Source organism: Silurus aristotelis, assembly GCF_946808225.1.
Source record: "Silurus aristotelis genome assembly, chromosome: 4".
Classification (NCBI taxonomy): Eukaryota; Metazoa; Chordata; class Actinopteri; order Siluriformes; family Siluridae; genus Silurus; species Silurus aristotelis.
The window spans coordinates 9968110-9991664 of NC_139577.1; the positions used below are offsets into that span (position 1 = coordinate 9968110).

At 36.7% G+C, this 23555-nt stretch overlaps 2 protein-coding genes across 2 annotated transcripts in view; one reads left to right on the plus strand and one right to left on the minus strand.

The window, feature by feature from the left end:
- Positions 1 to 1515: 1515 nt before the first annotated feature.
- The window catches only part of slc29a3 (solute carrier family 29 member 3), a 45864-nt gene continuing 23824 nt past the window's right edge, over positions 1516 to 23555 (minus strand). The window contains exon 6 of the transcript XR_014533282.1: positions 1516 to 1566. The gene's annotated coding sequence lies outside the window, so the exon portion shown is untranslated. The remainder of the gene's footprint in view (positions 1567 to 23555) is intronic.
- On the plus strand, positions 5916 to 19063 carry mrpl14 (mitochondrial ribosomal protein L14). Its single transcript, XM_083540139.1, has 4 exons — positions 5916 to 5935; positions 16430 to 16564; positions 17320 to 17387; positions 18339 to 19063. The coding sequence occupies exons 2-4, from the start codon at positions 16442 to 16444 to the stop codon at positions 18703 to 18705; spliced, it is 558 nt and encodes a 185-aa protein (XP_083396265.1). The 5' UTR covers positions 5916 to 5935; positions 16430 to 16441; the 3' UTR covers positions 18706 to 19063.

Here is a 23555-nt window from a genome sequence, read left to right on the forward strand (position 1 = left end):
TCAGTGTTTTGAATCTGATACGTGCAGCTACTGGAAGCCAGTGAAGGAAGCGCAGCAGTGGGGTGGTGTGGGAGAACTTGGGCTGATTGAACACAAGTCATGCAGCTGCGTTTTGGATCATTTGCAGTGGACGAATAACGTTCAGGGGAAGACCTGTCAGCAGAGAGTTGCAGAAGTCAAGTCTTGAAATGACAAGAGACTGAACAAGCACCTGGGCAGCCTGTGTGGACAGAAATAATCGAATCCTTCGGATGTTATAGAGAAGAAATCGACAAGAACGAGCAACATTAGCAACATGTGGGAAGAAGGACAGTTCATTGTCCATAGTTACCCCAAGGTTACATGCAGTGGCTGAAGGGGAGAGCAGAGAGTCATGAAGTGTTATTTGGAGATCTTGACCTGGAGATGAATCACCTGGGATGACCAGCAGTTCTGTTTTGCTGGGGTTGAGTTTTAGTTGGTGAGCACTCATCCATGAAGATATGTCTGTCAAGCATGCTGATATCCGAGCGGAAGCTGTGGTATCTGATGGAGAGAAAGAAAAGATTAGTTGAGTGTAATCTGCATAGCAGTGATAAGAAAACCCATGTGAGGATATGACTTCACCAATGGAGTGGGTATAGAGGGAGAAAAGGAGGGGACCAAGTACAGAGCCTTGTGGGACACCAGTGGTGAGTCTGCACGGGGCAGATGTGGATCCCCTCCATGTTACCTGGTATGAGCGACCTTCCAGGTAGGAAGCAAACCATTCCCATGCTGTTCCGCAGATACCGAGGCTCTTGAGGGTTGACAAAAGTGTCTTGTGGTTGACTGTGTCAAATGCTGCAGAAAGGTCCAGGAAGATAAGTATAGATGACAGCTTGGCTGACCGAGCAGCATGCAGTTTCTCAGAAACAGCCAAAAGACAGTCTCTGTGGAATGTGCTGCTTTGAACCCAGACTGATTAGGATCATGGAGGTTGTTCTGTGAGAGATAGACAGACAGTTGGTTAAAAACAGTGCGTTCCAGAGATTTAGAAAGAAAGGAGAGAAGTAATACCGGTCTGTAGTTGTTGATATCTGATTGATCCAAGGCAGGTTTCTTCAAGATGGGAATGACCCTTGCTTGCTTGAAGGTAGTTGGTACATAGCCAGATGTTAATGACCCATTGATGATTGTGGAGATGAAGGGCAGGAGATCTTGCATGATGGTCTGGAGCGTAGTTGAAGGGATTGGATCCAGAGGACAGGTGGTGGGATTGCAAGATTGGATGACTGGGTTGGGTCATTCTATTAATATATATTAATATCATTCTATTAATAGATTGGTAACATTAGGCCAAGTCCACACTAATACATTTTATTTTAAAAATGCATATTTCTTTCTCTGTTTTGGCCTTCCATCCACACTGCATTTTCAGTAAATTAAAATGTAGCCTTTTCAAATACATCCAGATTATTGTACAAACCCGATTCCAAAAGGGACACTGAACAAATTGTGTATAAAAACAGAATGCTATGATGTGGAAGTTTCAAATTTCAATATTTTATTCAGAATACAACATAGATGACACATCAAATGTTTAAACTGAGAAAATGTATAATTTTAAGGGGGAAAAAAGTTAAATTTTAAATTTTATGGCATCAACACTGTCAGATAGTTCAGGTTATAGGATCCAAGGCAGATGCAAAAAGAGCAGTGGAGAAAAGCTGTGCAAAGCTGAATCGGGAAGCCGATTCAGGGAGCCGATTCAGGGAGTCGATTCCGCGCGTAGGGTGAGGATGCCGAGCCGGAAGTTGGGGCGCGTTCAGCGCGAGCCGGAAACCGAAACGCGCGTTCAGCGCGAGCAGAGCGGAGCCGAGCAGGAAACCGGAGCGCGTTCAGCGCGAGCAGAGCGGAGCCGAGCCGGAAACCGGAGCGCGTTCAGCGCGAGCCGAGCCGAGCCGAGCCGGAAACCGGAGGACAGAATGGTCAGGTCAGAAACAAAAGAACAAACAAAACAGAAAATACGCTGGCGAGTGCTCAGGGCAAGCCTAAAGACAATTTGGCACTGTCTGGAGGATTCAGGCGTCCTTATAAGTGCCAGAAAATTAGACGCCATTTCCGTGCAGCTGGTTGGGAGGGGGCGTTTCCTCGGAGATTGAGGCGGTAATGCCTGCAGTGCTCAAGCAGGCTGACAAACACATCTCAAAGAAGTTGGGACAAGGCAATGTTTACCACTGTATGGCATCCCCTCTTCTTTTTATAATAGTCTGCAAATGTCTGGGGACTGAGGAGACAAGTTGTTGAAGTTTAGGAATAGGAATGCGGTCATATTCTTGTCTAATACAGGCTTCTAGTTGCTCAACTGTCTTAGGTCTTCTTTGTCGCATCTTCCTCTTTATGATGCGCCAAATGTTTTCTATGTGTAAAAGATCTGGACTGCAGGCTGGCCATTACAGTACCTGGATCCTTCTTCTATGCAGCCATGATGTTGTTATTGATGCAGTATGTGGTCTGGCATTGTCATGTTGGAACTTCTCTGAAAAAGACGACGTCTGAATGGGAGCATATGTTGTTCTAGAACTAGGATATACCTTTCAGCATTGATGGTGCCTTTCCAGATGTGTAAGCTGCCCATGCCACACGCACCCCATACCATCAGAGATGCAGGCTTCTGAACTGAACGCTGATAACAACTTGGGTTGTCCTTATCCTCTTTAATCCGGATGACATGGCGTCCCAGTTTTCCAAAAAGAACTTTTGATTCGTTAGATCACAGAACAGTTTTCCACTTTGCTACAGTCCATTTTAAATGAGCCTTGGCCTAGAAAAAAACGCCTGCACTTCTGGATCATGTTTAGATATGGCTTCTTTTCTGACCAATAGAGTTTTAGCCGGCAACGGTGGATTGTGTTCACCAACAATGTTTTCTGGAAGTATTCCTGAGCCCATGTTGTGATTTCCAGTACAGGAGCATTCCTGTATGTGATGCAGTGCTGTCTAAGGGCCCGAAGATCACGGGCATCCTGTATGGTTTTCCGACCTTGACCCTTACGCACAGAGATTGTTCCAGATTCTCTGGACCTTTGGATGATATTATGCACTGTAGATGATTATAACTTCAAACTCTTTGCAATTTTTCTCTGAGAAACTCCTTTCTGATATAGAATTCTTCGCCGCAGCATTGGGGGAATTGGTGATCCTCTGCCCATCTTGACTTCTGAGAGACACTGCCACTCTGAGAGGCTCTTTTTATACCCAATCATGTTGCCAATTGAACTAATAAGTTGCAAATTGGTCCTCCAGCTGGTCCTTATATGTACATTTAACTTTTCCGTCCTCTTATAGCTTCCTGTCCCAACTTTTTTGGAATGTGTAGCTCTCATAAAATCCAAAATGAGCCAATATTTGGCATGACATTTCAAAATGTGTAATTTTCAACATTTGATATGTTATCTAAATTCTATTGTGAATAAAATATACGTTTATGAGATTTGTAAATTATTGCATTTCTTTTGTATTCACAATTTGTACAGTGTCCCACCTTTTTTGGAATTGGGTTTGTATTTCTTGTCCTTGCGTGGCTTCTTCAATCTGCCACTTCTGTATCATTTCCTGGCTCTCACACACCACAGATGTAGACTAGTTTACGAAGATAACAATGAGTAAGTCAGAAGGCAACAAGAAGTATGGGGTTAAAATGGATGAGACAAAGGGAGTCAGTGATGTAAACATGACCGAGATCAGAGACATTCCTGATCGCCTGATCATCATCTTTTCCCTGTTTGTGTTCTATATGGTGGATGTTCAGCCTGGACACGTGCATTAGGTAACACAATTTAAAATTATTTTTTTATTAATATATATATATATATTAATAGGTGGTTGTCAAAATTAACATGTTCACAAATAAATTTTAACTGCATAACTTTTTTTTAACGCACGCATTTCTGTTTGGCCAATTTGTATAAAAAAATTAAATAAATACATATAAAAGAGGCGAAATTAAAATCTTCAACGCGACACGTTTATTGTCAATGTCCTTTTTTTACTTAGAAAAAAACCCCATTCATTTTCAATTAGTAAACATTTGTTTTACTGATGAGTCTTAAATTAGCACCAAAATCCGCCATGATGCACACAATGAACCCTCTGGTTTCGGCAAATGCTCTGACACGTTTTGTGGAATTCTCATAACGCCAAAACTAATTAAAATTATTCTGTCTCTTTTTGGTCGTAAAGATGTAAGAAATACGAATACGAAGATGTAAAGGGTCTACATTCATCTGTATACACTCATGATAACAACAAAACGTTGTGCTTTTGTAAAATAAAGAAAACAGACAGGGGGCGCTCTCTGCCGTCTCTGTTATCTCTTTTCACACATAAAAAAAACAACCTGAATCTCAGTGAATACTTGCCTCACAGACATACTAAATATATGTATAGAAAGCTTGAAATGTCTTATTTGAAATAAACCCATATTCTTTGGTTATGTAATCTGTGTGGAAGTTAGAAGAGGTACAGTTTCTCCAGTATCACCTCATTAACCGTCCGTGTGGAAACATAGCAAAGGTTCCATTTGGTGTCCTGATTATTTCCGTAATTTAAAACATTTACAAGAATATTTTGTCTTCATGCCATATGATGAGATTGGTTTCACTAATAATAAACATAGATTTGTATAAAGCATCCATATTTGACCATGCCCATGTTGATTAGAGTATTAAAAGCAGGGGCGTAGCCATAATTTCAAAAGTGTGTGTGGGGGGGGCACGAAATGTCAAGTGTTACCTGTTTTTTTTTTTCTTTTCAGTTAACCTTGTGTAATTGACAGGTTTTATTTTTAATCATAATTTTTTTGCTTTATGATTATATATGATTATAAAACAGAAAGAAATAAAGAAATACAACAGCTTGCCACTGGAACAGTACCCTTAAAAGGACATCTTTGTACTTTATTTACCCCAAAAATGTATAGTTGTACATTAAGGTATACATTGGTACTCTACGGTAGTAATGTGTACCTTTTTGAGTCTAAAGTACAAAGATGTCCTTATAATGGTACTAAGAGTATATTGTTTACATATTTCAAATTGTATTTTGTGTATGCACAGTACATGGCACACAGTAATGGATACTTGCACATTCAAATTATACTTCATTTTGTTCTATTCTACAGTTCATGTTTCAGGAATAAAACAAGCAATTCAAAACAAACTATTGAAAGAAAATGTGTATTGAACTCAACTGACAAACATGTCAAGAACCTATATCAATTATACAATGAGATGAAATAAACATTTAGTGAATTGATTTTAGTTCATTCTTGACAACACATAAAAACGTAAAATTAGTGCAATAATGAAAGAGCACCGCATAAAATAAAGATTGTTCCTATCAGCATACTGTAACGTTTCCCGTCATCTATCCTCATTCACCGGACTACATCATCCTTTACACCCCGTCATCCACCATGTTTGTCTCCCGTCTTCACCTGTCTGTTCACCTGGACTCTATTTATACTCATCACCACTGTCTTCACTCATTGTCGGTTATCGTCTTTACTACGTTGTATGTATGTGTGATTTACCTGCTCCTTATTATTAAAATCACATCTTTAATGTTACTATTCGTCGTCCTCGTCTTTCCGTGTACATACCGTGACACACAGAGTTAAACATGCTGTCAAATCTCAGTTCAACCAGATCCTCTTTATTCTTATTTAAAGGGGTTTTGATAACACACTTGTTAAAACAAAAGACGTTATATAAGAGAAAAATACACAGAAAAAAGTGAACGTTTGTCCAAGCAGCTATTTTTCCTTATAATCCTTTAAAACTTGCTTATTATTCAACAAGAGCACAGGCAGAGTTGCTAAACATTGTGCAACACAATTCGGATGCCATATGCCAACTTACACTGCTTTACTTTTTTGTAAAAAAAGGAGTGAGGCGTGATGATGACGTGACAAGTGAGTGACTGATTGCCATGGATACGTGAACGTCATGTATAGACTATCTTGTCTCTTTCAATTTTAAATCACTCTGCATTTATATACATTGCTCCATTAAAACCTCAACATGTCGTGAACACAACTCTTAACTAAAAAAGTGAGGGGGACGAATTTACTTTTTATAAAAAGTGCGGGGGACATGTCCCCCGTGTAATCTATGCCCCTGATTAAAAGTATTAATTTAAGGTAATTTAGAACAGATAAAAATGTACGATGCATTTCCATGTAATGTTGACAATAATGCCTTTATCGAGAATAAATATTTTAATACAGTAGTCCCCAACCCCCGGGCCGCGAACCAGCACCGGTCGGTGGGTCAATTGGCACCGGGCCGCACAGAAAGAATACGTAACTTACATTATTTCTGTTTTATTTATTATCTGATTTTTAACATTGTTTTATTTTGGAAAATTACCAGATTTTCTTTGCCACATCTGTCTATGACTCACTCTTGATGCTTGCCAAGATGCTTGCCTTGGTCACATGTCTTACCTCCATCCTTTACCTTCTTAAAGGGCTTCCTCCGGACGTTAACACATAATACATTACCGCTAAATTGAAACCCCAAGCTAGCAAAATAAACAAAAAAACAACACAATAGATTCACGTTTATTATTATATTTAGAAAATATAAGTTTTTATGCTGGTCGTGTCATTTTATTTTTTGTATTTATCCGCCACACCACAAAGTCCGGAAAATATTGTCTGACATTAAACCGGTTGGGGACCGCTGTTTTAAACGATTGTCAGCCCTAAAATAATATGAAGAGACGCCCAGTTACCAGTGTGACACTAAAACAGGTAGTATTAATGGATACTTTTTACTTAAGTACATATCAGAGCCCAAACTTCTTTACCTTGAGTAAAAGAGTATGTTCAGTACTTCAACTTTTACGATAGTCTTTTAAAAAATAAGTATCTGTACTACTTAAGTGAAGCATGTGTGTACGTTTGCCACCTATGTTTTATTTACGCATCATTAACACGCTTATTTGCTAGAATGACCTATAAACTTCCATTGGGGGGGCGTGCAAGATGGCGGCCGGGACAGTTGTCGATATTCAAGGCTAATAGATGCTAAATGATTTTCTAACCTTAAGCGTTACAATTAATTAGTGCAAACACGTGGAAATATCTTTTTCGTTGTTGGTTTTCACTGAGATAAAGATTCCGGACTCTTTGTTGACGTGATCTGTTGCCCAAAGTTTGTCAGACTATAATTGCAAAAACCAAAAAGATGACAGAAAAAAGACTAAGAGACCAAGGTAAAAAGATGCTTTCATTTCCGACAGAAAACAGAGATTTAACGGAGGATATTATGGAAGTTGTTAAAGCAGGTCATATGCATTCCTACACTAATTATGATGGAGGAGTTATCCCTCTTCCTGATTCAGCTCCGTGCACTCCGGTCGCAAAGAAGGGAAAAGCTGAACCTACACTCTCCGAATTGCAAGACAACATTGTGAGACTTGTGGCTGAAAAAATAAAAGAGAATGCGGATAATCTTGCAAGCTTGATGAAGAAAAATGCAGACACCATCGAGGCCTTAAAGGAATCATCAGAGTTTCTCTTCAACGAAGTTCAAGATATGAAAACAGAAATAACAACGGTTAAGAAGGCAAGTGATGATCATCAGACAAGTGATGATCATCAGACGAGAATAACTGGTCTGGAGGACTGGTTGAACGATATGGAACGCTATCACAGAAGATGGAACCTGAGGCTGTATGGTCTGCCAGAGCAAGAGGGAGAAGATGTTACACAGCGTGTGGTCGACATCTGCAAGACATTCATTCAAGACTCCGGAGAGGATCTGCGCTCCCAAGTTGATGTGAGCCACAGAATCGGAAGGAGAGAAGATGGCAAAACTCGACCGGTGATAACGAGATTTACGTCCAGGTCAACCAAAGAAAGAGTATGGAAATGCGCAAAAAACTCGGAATTCCTCAAAACAAAGAAGTTAAAGTTCGGCGAAGACCTGACCACAAAAGACAAAGAGACACGCATTAAACTGTGGGCACAAATTGAAGAGGCACGAAAGCAAGGGAAAAGAGCTTTTTTCGTTGGAGCCAGAGCCATCATTGATGGTAAAGAAGTAAGATTGTAATGGTGAAAAAGCCCTGATATGTCGTTAAGAAGAAGAATGATGGGTAATGCCTTTCGTTAAGAAAGTTTATCTCATTCTAAATTGCAGTTAGTAACATGCAAGCTCATACAATATACATAAACTCTGAAATTCCAAAGGCCAGAGAGTTATAATCCATTGTTTGCTTGTTAAATACTTTGCACTCAAAAGGTCTAGAAAATCATTTTGTTTCTTTGTTCTACTTAAAACTTACTTTTTTGTGTTAACTATTTGTTCACTATTTGTACCTGTTCACTTTGTCTTTTTCATCGTATTCACTTAATGTGAGGGGTATACGAGAACAGATTAAGAGGAAAGCTGTTTTTTTGTTTTGTAAATCTTTCAAGGCAGATTTTTTTTTTTTACAAGAAACGCATGCTTTAGCAACAGATTTTAATTTCTGGAACAATCAGTGAGGAGACAATATATGGATGTCTTATGGAAACAGTAAATCAGCGGGTGTTGCTATATTAAAGGGCTCCTTTCAGGGAAAAATTCTAAAAAAATTTAGCTCGTGACTCAGGAAGATGGATAATTTTAGTTGTTGAATTTTTGGAGTATATTTTTATTTTAGGTAATATATATGGCCATAATAATAGCCAAAGAAACACACTTTTTTTTTGCTGAATTTGAAGAAAAAATAAATGCCTTGTTAAATTCTTTTCTTAATGCTAAATTAATATTTGGGGGCGACTGGAACTGCATAAATGATCCCATTAAAGACTGTCATCCTCAAAGATCCGTAAGAGGCACTTATGGAGAATTTAATAATCCCTGTTTGCACTTAAACTGTTGTGATGTGTGGAGACTAAAAAATCCACATCAAATTCAGTTCACTTGGAACAACAAAGATTTATCTAAGAGATCTAGGATTGATTTTTGGCTGATTTCAAATGAATTATTAGATAGTGTGGAGGAAAGGAAAATAGAACCCTCGGTTTTTTCTGATCATAATATGATCACTTTAGCAATATGCATAAGGAATAGATCAATTAAATTTAAAGCAAATTACTGGAAATTAAATAATACACTTTTGAGTGATAAATTATTCAAAGAAAAAGCCATAAAAATTATAAATGAAAATTTGTCAAAAGCTAAAAAAGATCAGATATAGGGCATTAGGACTATACAAAATTTCAGATCCGAAATATGGCAATTAAAAGGGGAAAATAATTATCTAAGGAAAAAAGAATGAGACAAGACAGAATACTTAAGGAAATTATTCTTATTTATAAAAAGGATGAGCAAACACAAGCTGATATTAATATGTTAATTGAATTACAATCTGAATTGGATCATATCTATCAAAATCTGCCATGGGGGGCCTTCATTCGTTCTAGACGGAAATGGATAGAACATGGTGAAAGGAATACCAAATATTTTCATAATTTAAAAAAAAGAAATATTAGTGTTAATAATATATATAAACTTAAGATTAATGAGCAGATATCCGAAGATCCTAAAACAATTTCTGATTTTGTGGAAGATTTCTATAAAAATGTATATTCTGAACAAAGTAGCCATATTTAAATTCTCATATTAAAAATGTTGCACAAGGTATTGACGAAACCCAGAAAGAAGTTTGTGATCAAGATATATCCTTAGAAGAATTAAAAAATAATTTTAGTGTGAATGATGGCTTAACAGCAGGTGAATTTAAAAAATATTCCAAGATTATATCTCTGAATTTTTGTTATTGGTTTTTAAGGAAGCTATAGAAGCCTGTAAGCTCCCCCCATCTATGTGTCAAGGCCTAATTACATTGTTACCTAAACCTAATAAGGATTGTTTGCTTCTTGACAATTGGAGACCTATAACATTAATTAATAATGATGCAAAATTGTTTGCCCACATTTTTGCTCAAAGATTAAAATTGTGTTTAGATACAATCATAGATGATAGTAAATCAGGCTTTATGCAAGGCCAACATATTAGCAATAATATTAGATTAATCTTAGATTTAATTGATTATAAGGATTATATAAATGATGACAGCTACATTTTATTTATAGATATATATAAAGCCTTTGATACTGTAAAACATAATTTTTTATTTGATCTATTAGATTTTTTTGGTTTTGGTCAATACTTTAAAAGGGCGATACAAACTTCATACAATGACTGTAATAGTTCAGTTAAACTCCCATGGGGAACGACTCGTCGATTTAGTATTTCTCGAGGCATAAAACAAGGAGACCCAGCGGCACCCTTTTTATTTCTGTTAGTTATGCAAACGATGGCGTTACATTTGCATAATGATTCCTATCAAGGCATCAGTATTAGGGACAGAGAAATTAAATGTTGTCAGCTTGCTGTTGATACAGTTATTTTGAAAGATATATCACAGGCTAAGAAAAGTATAGAGTGCCTTAATCTCTTTTCTGGAGTGTCAGGTTTATGTTTAAACATAAAAAAATTTACTCTTTTTCCACTTAAAGATGATGGCATTCCTTTTACCCAATTTGAAGGTATTCCGATTAGAGAGGAAGTAACTTATCTTGGTATCAATATTTGCAAAGATCAGTTAAACAGAGTACAATCTAATTTCCAACCCCTTATGCTAAAAATGAAAAAGAAATTTGATATGTGGCTCATGAGGGATTTATCACTCAAAGGCAGGATTCTTTTGTCCAAAACCGAGGGGTTGTCTCGTTTAGTCTATCCTGCTAAAGTATTAGATGTACCAAAATCTTTTCTTAAAAAAAACGATTCAACTCTTTTTAATTTCATATGGAAAAACAAGCCTCACTATTTAAATAAAAATAATTTATGTAATTCATATAATCAAGGAGGTCTGAATGTGATTGATTTTGCTACATCTAATGCAATTTTCAAGTTGAACTGGATTAAACATTATATTAAACATAAAGATGAGATGTGGTATATAATTCCAAATCTTATATTTGAAACAGTTGGTGGCATAGAGATTCTTTTGAAATGTGATTTTGAGGTCAACAAACTCCCTATTAAGTTATCTAATTTTCATAGACAGACTCTCTTATATTGGATTCTTATATACAAACATATCTTTTCTCCTCATAGGCAGATCATTTGGAATAATAAATATATTAAATATAAGAACAAATCAATTTTCTATACTAATTGGGTTAAAAATGATATTTTAATGGTCTCACAGTTGATAAATAATGAAGGATATTTACTTACATATACTGAATTTCTTGAGAAATTTGGTATTCCAATACCTCCGTGTGAATATTGTATTTTAATTGATGAAATTCCAGCAGGATTTCTAAGGCTATTAAAGGGCCTCAGTGATTCTAAACCTTCAACATTTAAAAAAGAGATCTTATTAAACGGTATTGATATCAAAGATAGAAAATGTAATAATACATTTTTTAGATGTTTAATTCATTGCCCTGCAACATTTCGAAGTCAAGTCAAGTCAAGTCAAGTTTATTTGTATAGCGCTTTTCACAACAGACATTGTCTCAAAGCAGCTTTACAGAAAACAACAGTGAAGGTGAATGGTGTGCGTTTGTCCCTGATGAGCAGCCGTGGCGACAGTGGCAAGGAAAAACTCCCTTAGATGATATGAGGAAGAAACCTTGAGAGGAACCAGACTCAAAGGGGAACCCATCCTCATATGGGTGACATCAAAAGTTTGGTCATAAATCTTTCAACAATACAGAACAATTTGTGATCATCATAGATCCAGCATCAGCTTCTCCATGCCAGGGCCTTTAAACACTCGGCATCTACTTCTCCATGATCATCCATAGGTCCATAATCTTCACGAGGTGGGACGTGACTGGAGCTGGCCAAACCTCAGGAAGCCTCGGGATGGGGAGAGAAAGAGAAGCAGTGGAGAGGAATTAGCGTAGCTGCTGTTCATGATATTAACAGCACAAGTTGATAATGTGCATGTGATCAGATGTTCTGGAGCACAAGGTTGTGATGTGATGTGTGTGATGTGTGTTATGTGTAGGCTTTGCTAAAAAGATATGTTTTTAATCTGCACTTAAACTGGGAGAGTGTATCTGAACCCCGAACACTGTCAGGAAGACTATTCCAGAGTTTAGGAGCTAAATGTGAAAATGCTCTACCGCCTTTAGTGGACTTTGCTATTCTAGGAACTACTAGAAGCCCAGAGTTTTGAGATCTCAGGGAGCGTGACGGATTGTAGCGTGTTAAGAGACTGGATAGATACATGGGAGCCAAACCATTTAGTGCTTTATAAGTGAGTAGCAGTAGTTTGTAGTCTATTCGAAACTTAATAGGAAGCCAATGTAGGGACGATAAGATTGGGGTTATATGATCGTATTTTCTTGACCTAGTAAGAACTCTTGCTGCGGCATTCTGAACTAACTGAAGCTTGTTTATTAATGATGCAGGACATCCACCTAGTAATGCATTAGAGTAGTCTATTCTAGAGGTCATAAACGCATGGACGAGCTTCTCTGCATCAGATATAGATAACATATTTCTTAGCTTAGAAATATTTCTAAGGTGAAAGAAGGCTGTTTTTGTAACTTGATTGATGTGATTTTTAAAAGATAAGTTGCTGTCTAAAATAACTCCCAGGTCTTTTACCGTTGAACTAGTAGTTACAGAACAACCGTCTAAATGCAGGCTGAGATGCTGAAGCTTCTGTGTACTATTTTTTGGGCCGATGAGCAAAATCTCCGTTTTATCAGGATTTAATAGCAGAAAGTTATGGGTCATCCAATCTCTTATTTCTTCAACACACTCAGTTATGCGAGCTAATTGAGCTGTATCGCCTGGTTTGGATGAAATATATAGCTGGGTATCATCAGCATAACAATGGAAGCTAATTCCATGCCTTCTAATAATATTTCCTAATGGAAGCATGTATATTGTAAAAAGCAGGGGTCCCAGAACTGACCCTTGTGGCACGCCATAATTTACTAGCATTATCCTGGATAGCTCTCCATTTAAATCTACGAAATGGTAACGATTGGACAGGTAGGATTTAAACCAGCTTAATGCCTGTCCCTGAATACCGATGTAATTCTGTAAGCGATCGAGGAGAAGATCATGATCTATAGTGTCGAACGCAGCACTAAGATCTAGTAAAACTAATAGGGAGATGTAGCCTTGGTCTGAAGCTAAAAACAGGTCGTTAGTGATTTTAACTAGAGCAGTTTCTGTGCTATGATGGGGCCTAAAACCTGACTGAAACTCTTCAAAGATATTGTTCTCCTGCAAGTGGTTACATAACTGGGCAGCGACAATCTTTTCTAAAATCTTAGACATAAATTGGAGATTTGAAATTGGTCTGTAATTCGATAGCGTGTTTGGATCCAGATTAGGTTTTTTAATGAGGGGCTTAATAACTGCTAACTTGAGGGATTTAGGGACATGACCTAACGATAGTGAGGAGTTAATAATATTTAAAAGAGGCTCACCAGCTGTATATAACACTTCCTTCAGTAGTTTAGTGGGAATTGGATCTAACTGACACGTTGTTGATTTAGCTTTCATAATAGCATCATACAGCTCTTCCTGTCCTATACATGTAAAACAGTGTAGTTGTGGGGTTGTAAGTACGATTGTGTCGGGAGATGCTGTCAGAGGTTGAACTGCCACAATTGTTTTTCGAATGTTATCTATTTTTTCAGTGAAGAAATTCATAAAGTCTTCACTACTAAACTGTGATGGAACACATTTTTCAGATCCCTGATTTGTTGTTAATTTAGCGACTGTACTGAAAAGGAACCTGGGATTGTTTTTGTTATTTTCTATGAGTTTGCTCAGGTGTTTAGCTCTAGCAGCTTTTAGCGCCTGTCTGTAGCTAAGCATACTGTCTTTATACGCAATTCTAAATACCTCCAATTTAGTTTTCCTCCATTTTCTCTCCAGATTACGTGTTGTTCTCTTTAGGGCATGCGTATGACTATTATACCAAGGTGCAGGTGCTTGTTCTCGAACCTTTTTTAACCGGATGGGGGCAACAGTGTCTAAAGTGCTAGTGAGGATAAGGTCTATGTTGTTCGCCATCTCATCAAGATGATCAGCATTTATGGGTTTAATGTGAAACTGAGATAAATCAGGCAGGTTATTTATGAATCTGTCCTTAGTGGTTGGAATAATAGTCCTACCAGGTCGATAACGTGGTGAAACACGGTTAATCTGCTCTACCGGTAGTGTGTACAGTAGGAGATAATGGTCTGTGATGTCATCACTCTGGGGTAAAATATCTATATCAGTGACGTCTGCTCCGTGGGATATTATTAAGTCTAGTGTGTGGTTAAAACGGTGGGTTGGTCTGGTGACGTTTTGTTTAACTCCAAAAGAGTTTAGTAAATCGACAAATGATAATCCTAGGGCATCGTTTTCATCATCTACATGAATATTAAAATCTCCTACAAGCAGCACTTTATCAAAGCTGATCAGGAGGTCTGAGAGAAAACAAGCAAACTCATGAAGAAAATCAGCGTAGGGTCCTGGGGGTCTGTACACGGTGACCAGAGCGAGTTTTCTATGCATCTCTGAAAGTGCAATTTTAAGAACGAGCACTTCAAATGATTTAAAGCTGAATCCTAATCTCTGACTAACATTAAGAGAAGCACTATAAATGGTTCCTACACCCCCCCCCACGACCAGTCTGACGGGGCTCATGCTTATAAACATATCCTGACGGTGTCGACTCGTTTAGACCCATATAATCACCTGGTTTAATCCAGGTCTCAGTGAGACAGAGTGCATCGAGATTATTCTCTGTGATCATCTCATTTACAATCAGTGCTTTGGGTGCAAGTGATCTAATGTTTAAAAGACCGAACTTTAGAACTTTGTTGTGTTTGTTTATCTGGCATTTTTCAGTTTTAACTGCAATAAGATTATTTCTGGATCTTGTGTATGTAATTCTTGGTTTTACTACACGAGGAATAGATACGGTTTCTATAAACTGAGCTGTGTGTGAACTTGTAACTATTTGGTCTGTAGTATGCGTGTTCTTATAGTTGAAGATTTCTTGATGTCTTACCAGTCAGATGGTGTGTAGTATCCTAGAGATGTTATCTGATAGCACTGCTGCTCCAACTCTGCTGGGGTGCAGGCCATCAGGGCGGAAGAACCTAGGACGCTCCCAGAAACAGTTCCAGTTATTAACAAAGAGAAGTTTATGTTCTCGACACCATGACTGTAACCATTCATTTAGAGCTAAAAGTCTACTAAACTTCTCAGCCCCTCGCTGGTAAGTGGGAAGAGGTCCTGACACAATGATCCTCGTTGTGGGTGATGTGCTGCGTACCGTCTCCACCAGGATCCTGAAGTCCCTCTTTAAGATCTCCGTTTGCCGCAGCCTGGTGTCGTTTGATCCGGCATGGAGAACAACCGCTCCGAAGTTCTCGTTCAGGATCGCGGGTACCTGCGCAGCGACATCCAGAACACGAGCACCAGGAAAACAGCGAGTGTGCACCTTACCTTTAGCTCGGGTAGCGCGGACATGCCGGACGATGGAATCTCCGAGAATAACAGTGTCGCGTTCCGTCTCGCGGAGGGGGACGAAGCGGTTCTCGGTCGAGATCTCGAAGGCCGGTGGTGGAGGTGGAGACGTCCTCGATCGGGGCTTGGCTTGTCTCTTCCGCCGCGGTCGCATCCAGGGTCCATGTTGCACCGGATTTCGAAGTAAGTACTTCTGGAATAATCACTTTGAAAATATCAACTGGAAATTGATTTGGACTTATAACAACAAATTATGTGTCACAAATAAAGTTAATGAAGTTTACTTATTTTACATATAATTTATCCAACTAACCATTTTCTCAAGAGATACAAAGCCGATATTTCTGAATGTTGTGTTTTTTGTGGAATGGATATAGAGACTGTTTTGCATCTTTTTTTTTTATGTATGTATGTAAAGTTTTTCTGGACTGATGTTGAATATTTATTTACTAAGTTGAGCGGATCTAAAATTAACATAAGAAAAAGAGATGTTATATTTTATTTTGATAAAAAATATATAGATAAAAGTCACATTTTTATACTAAATCTTTTAATATTATTAGGTAAGTTTTATATACACAAATGTAAATGGTCAGAAAGGAAGCACAATATCTCCCAATTCAAAGTTGATCTGAGGATTTATTTTGAAACTCTTCAAGGTCTTTCAAATCCGAAAGCTACCAGAACTATGAACATATTCAAAGAACTAAACTCCTCTTTTTTACTATGATTATTGATGTATACCCTCATTATGTCTCTTTTTTTTGTTTTTTTATTGTTGTTTCTCTAGGAAATGTGAATACCATGTTTGTAACACTTTACTATATTTTTTATTGTAAACTGTTCAATATATACAATAAAAAAAAAAAAGACCTATAAACTTCCATCCGGTGCTGCAGACTCCTATCCAGATGGAGGCGGTAATGCAGCAAAATCTGGTTTGTCAACTCTCCATAAAGTATGGTAGAAGAAGAGGAAGAAGCAGGAAAAGGAAAAGGAGAAGAAGAAGAAGAAGGTGGTTCACGTTGTTGAAGGTGAAAGCTGTAGCATACTTATAATTAATATAACGTGGACTAATTCTTATGCTCGAAAATTATGGCAATATGCAAACTTGTAGCTGTGAACAATTTATTTTAACCTTCCAGATCTCACTGAGAAGTGTCTGCATTACCACTATGTCCTAAATGGTTAAATTGTTATAGTGTACTGCTTTTATATTTAGAACTTTTCGTCAGAGTGTGATTAAACCTTGACAGAGAGAAAATTAACTGAAGCAAAACACTTGATGTGTACGAGGAAGGAAATGATTGACGTAAGGACAAAAAGCTCCCGTAATTAATAATACGGTTAAAATGTTTAATAGGTTAAATGTACATGATGACGCACGAGTGCAGACAGACTGCTTCAAACAATAATAAATCAGGTTATGGTTTTATTTTTTTGTTATTATAATTATATATATATTTTTTTTACCAATATTAACATAATTTGAAAGATTTCTAAGGTGAATTTCATGGGAACTTAATTGAGTTAGGGATTAGTAGAAAACAATCCTAGATTTACATTTATGGCATTTGGCAGGCACCCTTATCCAGAGTGACCTACAACTGAGCAAGGGAGGTTTAAGGGCCTTTCTCAAGGGCCCAGCAGTGTCAGCTTGGTGGTGGTGGAATTTGAACTTTGTAACCTTTCAATCCAAAGTCCAATGCCTTAACCAAAGCTACCACCTCTCTAGATAAAATCTGCCAGTACTATCTTACATTTATTTTGACATGCTTTTTAATACTAGATCATTATGGCCTTCTCACCAATGGCACTTCCAAAAGTATTATGGAGAACACACTACAGGCCTTTCAGGTAAGATTTATTACTTTTATGCCTGTCATAAATCCATAATCCAAAAGCCTGTGCCCACACATGCAGATAAACCAAAAGGACAATAGTCACGTGTTTTTTTAACATCTTCCACTTCAACCCATGTAAAGCAGATCTTCATAGAGCTTGCTTTGGGCACAGGGATATTGTCATGCTGGAACAGGTTTGGGTCTCCTAGTCCAAGTGAAGGGAAAATTTCATGCTGCCGCATCCAAAGACAAAGTACAATTGTGTGCCTCCAACTTCATGGTAACAGTTTGGGGAAGAACTGCATATTTCTGGAAAAGTCACCTGTCCCAATACTGTTTTCATATAGTGTATATTGTAACCAGAATGGACAAATTTACAACTGTTACAATTTGACAGACACAGAAATCCAAAGCGACTTTCATTTGCTTATTTATACCACTGAGCAGTTAAGCGTTATGGGCCTTGCTGAAGGGCCCAGCAGTGGTAGCATGGCTGTGCTGGGATTTATCACAACACCTAAATGTGTGTGCTTTACAAATGTGCTTGGATTGAAATTATGATTGTTTCAACTTTTTAAGTTAATTTTTATTGTTACACGGTCACATGATAGTGTCATTATATGTTACAATTATGGCATTTGTCAGACACCCTTATCCTGAGCGCCTTTATGGTCCTTGCAATGATGCTGGGATTTGAACTTCCAGCCTTCCAATCAGACGTCCAACATCTTAATCACTGAGCTACCATTTCTCATGCAGTAATGAGTATTTTGGATAAAACACAAGTGTAGCTTTAAACAGCAGTTCCATGTTAGACATATGAATTTTTCCACTAAATGGAATAGTAAATATCCATAAACACCATAAAATCCATAAAAATGTAATTTCCTTTTAGAAATATCTGTATATGAAATATTTGAAAGTAAATCAGAACATTTTTAAATTTGACATTTCGTCTCTTCAGTGTTTCAACAGTTGTGGCAGCTATTCAGAAGCTGACAAGAGTACGGGTGGTCGACAACAGCAGCCTTGGAAACACCCCATATCACCGTGCCCCTAGAGTCATTCATGTATACACCAAAAATGGATTTGGCAAAGTGGGTGACACTGTACTTTTGGCCATTAAAGGACAGAAAAAGAAAGCACTGATTGTGGGTCACAAGATGCCTGGACCAAGAATGTCGCCGAGGTTTGATTCAAATAATGTTGTTTTGATTGAAGAAAATGGGAACCCAACAGGAACACGGATTAAAGCTCCTATACCTACACAGCTACGCAAACTGGAGGGTGATTACTCTAAATTGCTAGCTATTGCACAACGCTTTGTGTAGGTAGTGTTACTGAGCTGCATGTTTGTCTGAGAGGACCATTTGCTACTGTTGATGACTGGAGACAAAAAACAAACAAAAAAAAGATAACTTTGCAAACCAACAACGCGTAATAAAATATAATTTAATAATATAGAAAAAAAATCTGTTTTGATTGTAAATTATTAGCATGTATATGTTTTTATTTTTATACAATTGCTCTTGGATTTAACAGTTGGCTTTCAGTGTGGTGTTTGTGAGGTAGCCTGAGGCAATGTTGTGCTGGCTGTTTTCATATATTTCCATCATATTCTGTTTGGGTAAGGAGCTAGTGGAATGTTACAGTTCTGTGTTAAAAAATAAATAAATCTGAATAAATTCAGTTCTGTTATTATTAACTCCAACAGGAATTGGCATAAAAACTTTTGTTTCCACTATTTATTTCATACATGAGCTTAAATAATTATGTTCAGGTCAACTTTATTTGTATAGTACTTTTTAATAATGGACATTGCCACAAAGCAGCTTTAGAGATGGAGTTTATACAATTAAAATGTATATTTTAGAATGTATATTTTAAGTTTATCCCTAATTGTTTAGCCAGTGGTGACTGTCAAGGAAAAACTTTCTTAGAAGAAACCTTGAGAGGAACCAGACTCAGAAGGGAACCCATCCTAATCTGGGTGGCACCGAATGCCCATATTAAATAAACAATGCGCTCCACTTATCTTATTTCCACTGAATTTATTGTTATGTGTGATAATCATTAATAAAAATGCATATTACAATATCACATACCAATATTTCATATCAACTGCACATAAAACGATTTTATTATAGAAGCCCAGACCAATCGGTTCATTTCTGGTTTTCTGAACATCATCATCAGCATAAATACAAAAAAGGTTTCTTAGGGGTGAGGGAGGACACTGAGAAAAACTGTTTGGGATTCATCAGATTGTATGATGCAAGTTAAGAAAATGTTACTGAAAAGAAAAAAAAACCCACTGGTCTACTGTCCATACTTTTACTGTTTAACTGAGTAATAAATGAAACTTTAAAAAAATAGATAGATAACTAACAAACATTTGAGAAATATTTAATTCTGAGGGTTATTGAAGTTGATGTGATTAAAAAACCCAATAAGTTTGAATGTAATTCCGTCTAACCGCTATCTTATAGGTGGTGTGTAAACAAATTTATATAGAATGCTTGATGCACAATTTTTTGTTATTTTGTACCAATGTCTTGAACTCGGCACATTATAAATAGGAAATAAAAACTTTTTTTTAATTATTATTTACGAAATTGCTGAATTTAACCAGACTGGTTTTAATGACAATATGCTAAAGTAATGGAAAGTTGTTAGCATGTACATAATTTTTCTTATATTTTCTGACCAAAAGGTGACACTGCATCAAACTTAAGGTGAAGTTGACACACGGCAAGTTCTGTAACAGTGGTTGCCAAATGGCCAATAGTTCAGTTGGATGACATTCGATTCCATACGACAAGATGCAAAAATTCATTTCCATGATTTTAAAACAAATTATAAAATTTTGTTAAAGATACACACAATTTTCAAATCTAATAACCAGTAGGTTTTGCTGTTCCAAAACTGCTTTTGTACGTCGAGTCAAGCTTTCTTTTTATAAAATACTTACGTATATTTTATTTTACTTATTTATTTATTTATTTATTTTTTTATATTTGATGTCTATATGCAAAAGCATTTTGCAAGATATAACTTGACATTCACTTTGAGCTTTCCACTATATTTGAGATACATTATATGCAAATGTTTTGGACTGTCAAATATCCTTGAATAAATTTTTCTCTTTATTGTCTGAGGATGCTAAAAAAAAATAGATAAAAAATAAAAGAAAATTCTAAATTAAACGATGTAACTGAAGTCAGTTTGGGCCAAGAATTCCTGTGGTATAAGGCAATCCAATCTGTGACAAAATGGTTCGATAACCAATATTGTTAAAAAGTAAATGAATGTTTTGATCCCTGGCCAGGAAGAATTTAAGTGAGAGCAATGTTATACTATCTCTTGAAGTTTCAACTCTCTAGGCCTTATGGGTTGATCTAAATGATTTTGTGGCAGAAAAAATATTATAAAAAATAAATAGTGAATATGCGTGAACACATAATGAAGAATAGAGAAATAAGGCGATCAAACTTTATATTGCTTTGGTCCTTACATATAGTTAATACTAACCTGGTAAAGCCAAATTAGGACGCTGGTCCCAAAAATATATATATTTGTAATGTGTTGTTTAACAATTCAAATAAAATCACTAAAGCAGCAGACAGTATGTATTATATGTCCATGTTTGTAAAATGAAAAGAGTAATGTGCGATACCACTTATTTTCTTTTCAGTCTGAACAGTAGTTTTTATTAATACTTATACCAATACAAATATTCTTAAAAGCCATAATTATTAATATTATTTAGACTACAATGGACTGCACTTTTGTTACATTGTTTAAAAAAAGTTTCCTGTTGTTTCTTGATGAACTGATGAACTCTTCTGCTTTTGAGAAAAGTCTCTAAGATATATGATAGTAAAAAAGTACATTCTAAAGCTTTTAATAGTCAGGAAATTATTAAGTAGTAAAGAGTTTGGCTGATTACATTAGAGCAGGGGTGTCAAACTCAAATTCTCAGTGGGCCAAAATTAAAAACTGGGACGAAGTCGCGGGCCAAACTCAATATTTATTTAAAAAATGACTGCAATTATGAATGTTTTCCCTTCTTTCTAGATGTGTAATGTTAAACCTTTTCATATGGAAACAAACTTTAGTTTTGCATAAACATTAAATCTGGAACAACCAAAGTTTAATATTATAAACACATGAGAAATTTAATTTGAAATAAAACACAAAAAACACATAAAACACACATACGTTACTTATTATGTCTGTATAGACTTTCGAATTTCTTTATAATGTAAATATTTTTTCACAGGCCAACAATAAAAACAAAAAAATAATAATGATTTCCTTCAATTAAAAAAAGCTATTTTTTAACTATTATCAGAATACGCGGAGTTTTTCAGCGGTCTCGACAGACGCGCCAACGCACTAACAAAGCATTCTGGGATTTGTAGTATTAGCAGTATATGCGCTATATACTAGTAGTTATACTGGTGTTCCTAATAAAGTGCGTCGTGAGGATAAAACTTGTAGCAGTATATGTTATTGTTGGTATGTCTGTTAAAATATTTACTTTACGTTTTAAATATATAGGCTTTTCTATGATACTAAAAGTACTTTATTTCATGATTGCCGTAAAATAATTAAATATTTATATGGGTTATTGTAAATTAATGCTTGGGGCGGAACATTTGTTTATACAAGTTGTAGAGAGAGAGAGCACATATTACAGTTACACAGCGTCATTGTGGGAAATGGTGTTTCAAAAGTGGAAGTGAGTGTATTTTGGCTTAATTTTAAACTACATGTCCCGACCGCTTCATTAATCAAATGGAATTTGTGAGTAGTGAAAGTTTGTTAGATTGGTAATAAATGTAATAGCTCTGGGCGGTGTATGTGGACGTAGCATTTCGCTAAAACGGGAGCCAAAATGCGGGCTTGCAGACTGTGGCTGCAGCCGTGTGGTGTGAGCGCTCTGCTCTCTGGACGCTCGTTTTTCTCCTCCCCTGGCTTGCGCGCGCGTAAGAAGAGCAGCCACTACAGGGATGTAGACTCTGAACACTATTCCTCGCTGGTGAAAGCGGTGGTGTCTATGAGAACCAGCTCTCAGACTCCAGAAAGTATTGAAAACGAAGATCAGTGGCTTTACGGAGCGATCGTGAAATGTAAGCCTCGGGAATGCAGAGCGCTGAGAAACCCATGGCCTCTGTTGAACGATGTAAAACGTGTCCCTGATGCAGAGAACGTGGAGGGAAGCATGACTCAGATAAGATTACACAGAGCTTCAGATCACGCCTCTATACCAAGTGTAACAAAAATACTCCAAAAGACAATGTCAGCCCAGCAAGTGTTTTATTTGGAGCGATGGAAGACGAGGAAGATCGCTGAACTTGGTGTGGAAGGTTTCAAAGAATACAGCAACAGTAGGTTTTCCACCATGGTGTCATCTGCATATTTTATTTTTGTGCCCAAGTAAAGCTGGAACCAGCTTTATTATCAAAGCGCCAGGAAGTTTGATCTTTGCCTGAATTTGATGGAATCACTTGTTTCTCTTCCAGTAGGAAAGCGAATGTTGTCTATTGTGTCTTCCTTGTGTTTGTGTGTTTTTTTATTTTTATTTTTATTATTATTTTTTTTTAGATCTTTTCACACAGGGGAAAGTGTTGCATGAAGCTGTTGAAGAAATTTTAACTGGAGGAAAATACCTAACTCAATACCACGAGTATTGAGTTAGGTATTGAAACTCAAATTCTCAGTGGGCCAAAATTAAAAACTGGGACGAAGTCGCGGGCCAAACTCAATATTTATTTAAAAAATGACTGCAATTATGAATGTTTTCCCTTCTTTCTAGATGTGTAATGTTAAACCTTTTCATATGGAAACAAACTTTAGTTTTGCATAAACATTAAATCTGGAACAACCAAAGTTTAATATTATAAACACATGAGAAATTTAATTTGAAATAAAACACAAAAAACACATAAAACACACATACGTTACTTATTATGTCTGTATAGACTTTCGAATTTCTTTATAATGTAAATATTTTTTCACAGGCCAACAATAAAAACAAAAAAATAATAATGATTTCCTTCAATTAAAAAAAGCTATTTTTTAACTATTATCAGAATACGCGGAGTTTTTCAGCGGTCTCGACAGACGCGCCAACGCACTAACAAAGCATTCTGGGATTTGTAGTATTAGCAGTATA

Excerpts from the sequence above, each read along its gene's own strand:
- mrpl14 (XM_083540139.1), top strand. The coding sequence starts at position 16,442 with ATGGAGGCGGTAATGCAGCAAAATCTGGTTTGTCAACTCTCCATAAAG. Across the intron at positions 16,565-17,319 it reads GGTGGTTCACGTTGTTGAAG|ATCATTATGGCCTTCTCACC; the intron begins GTGAAAGCTGTA and ends TTTTAATACTAG. Across the intron at positions 17,388-18,338 it reads ACACACTACAGGCCTTTCAG|TGTTTCAACAGTTGTGGCAG; the intron begins GTAAGATTTATT and ends TCGTCTCTTCAG.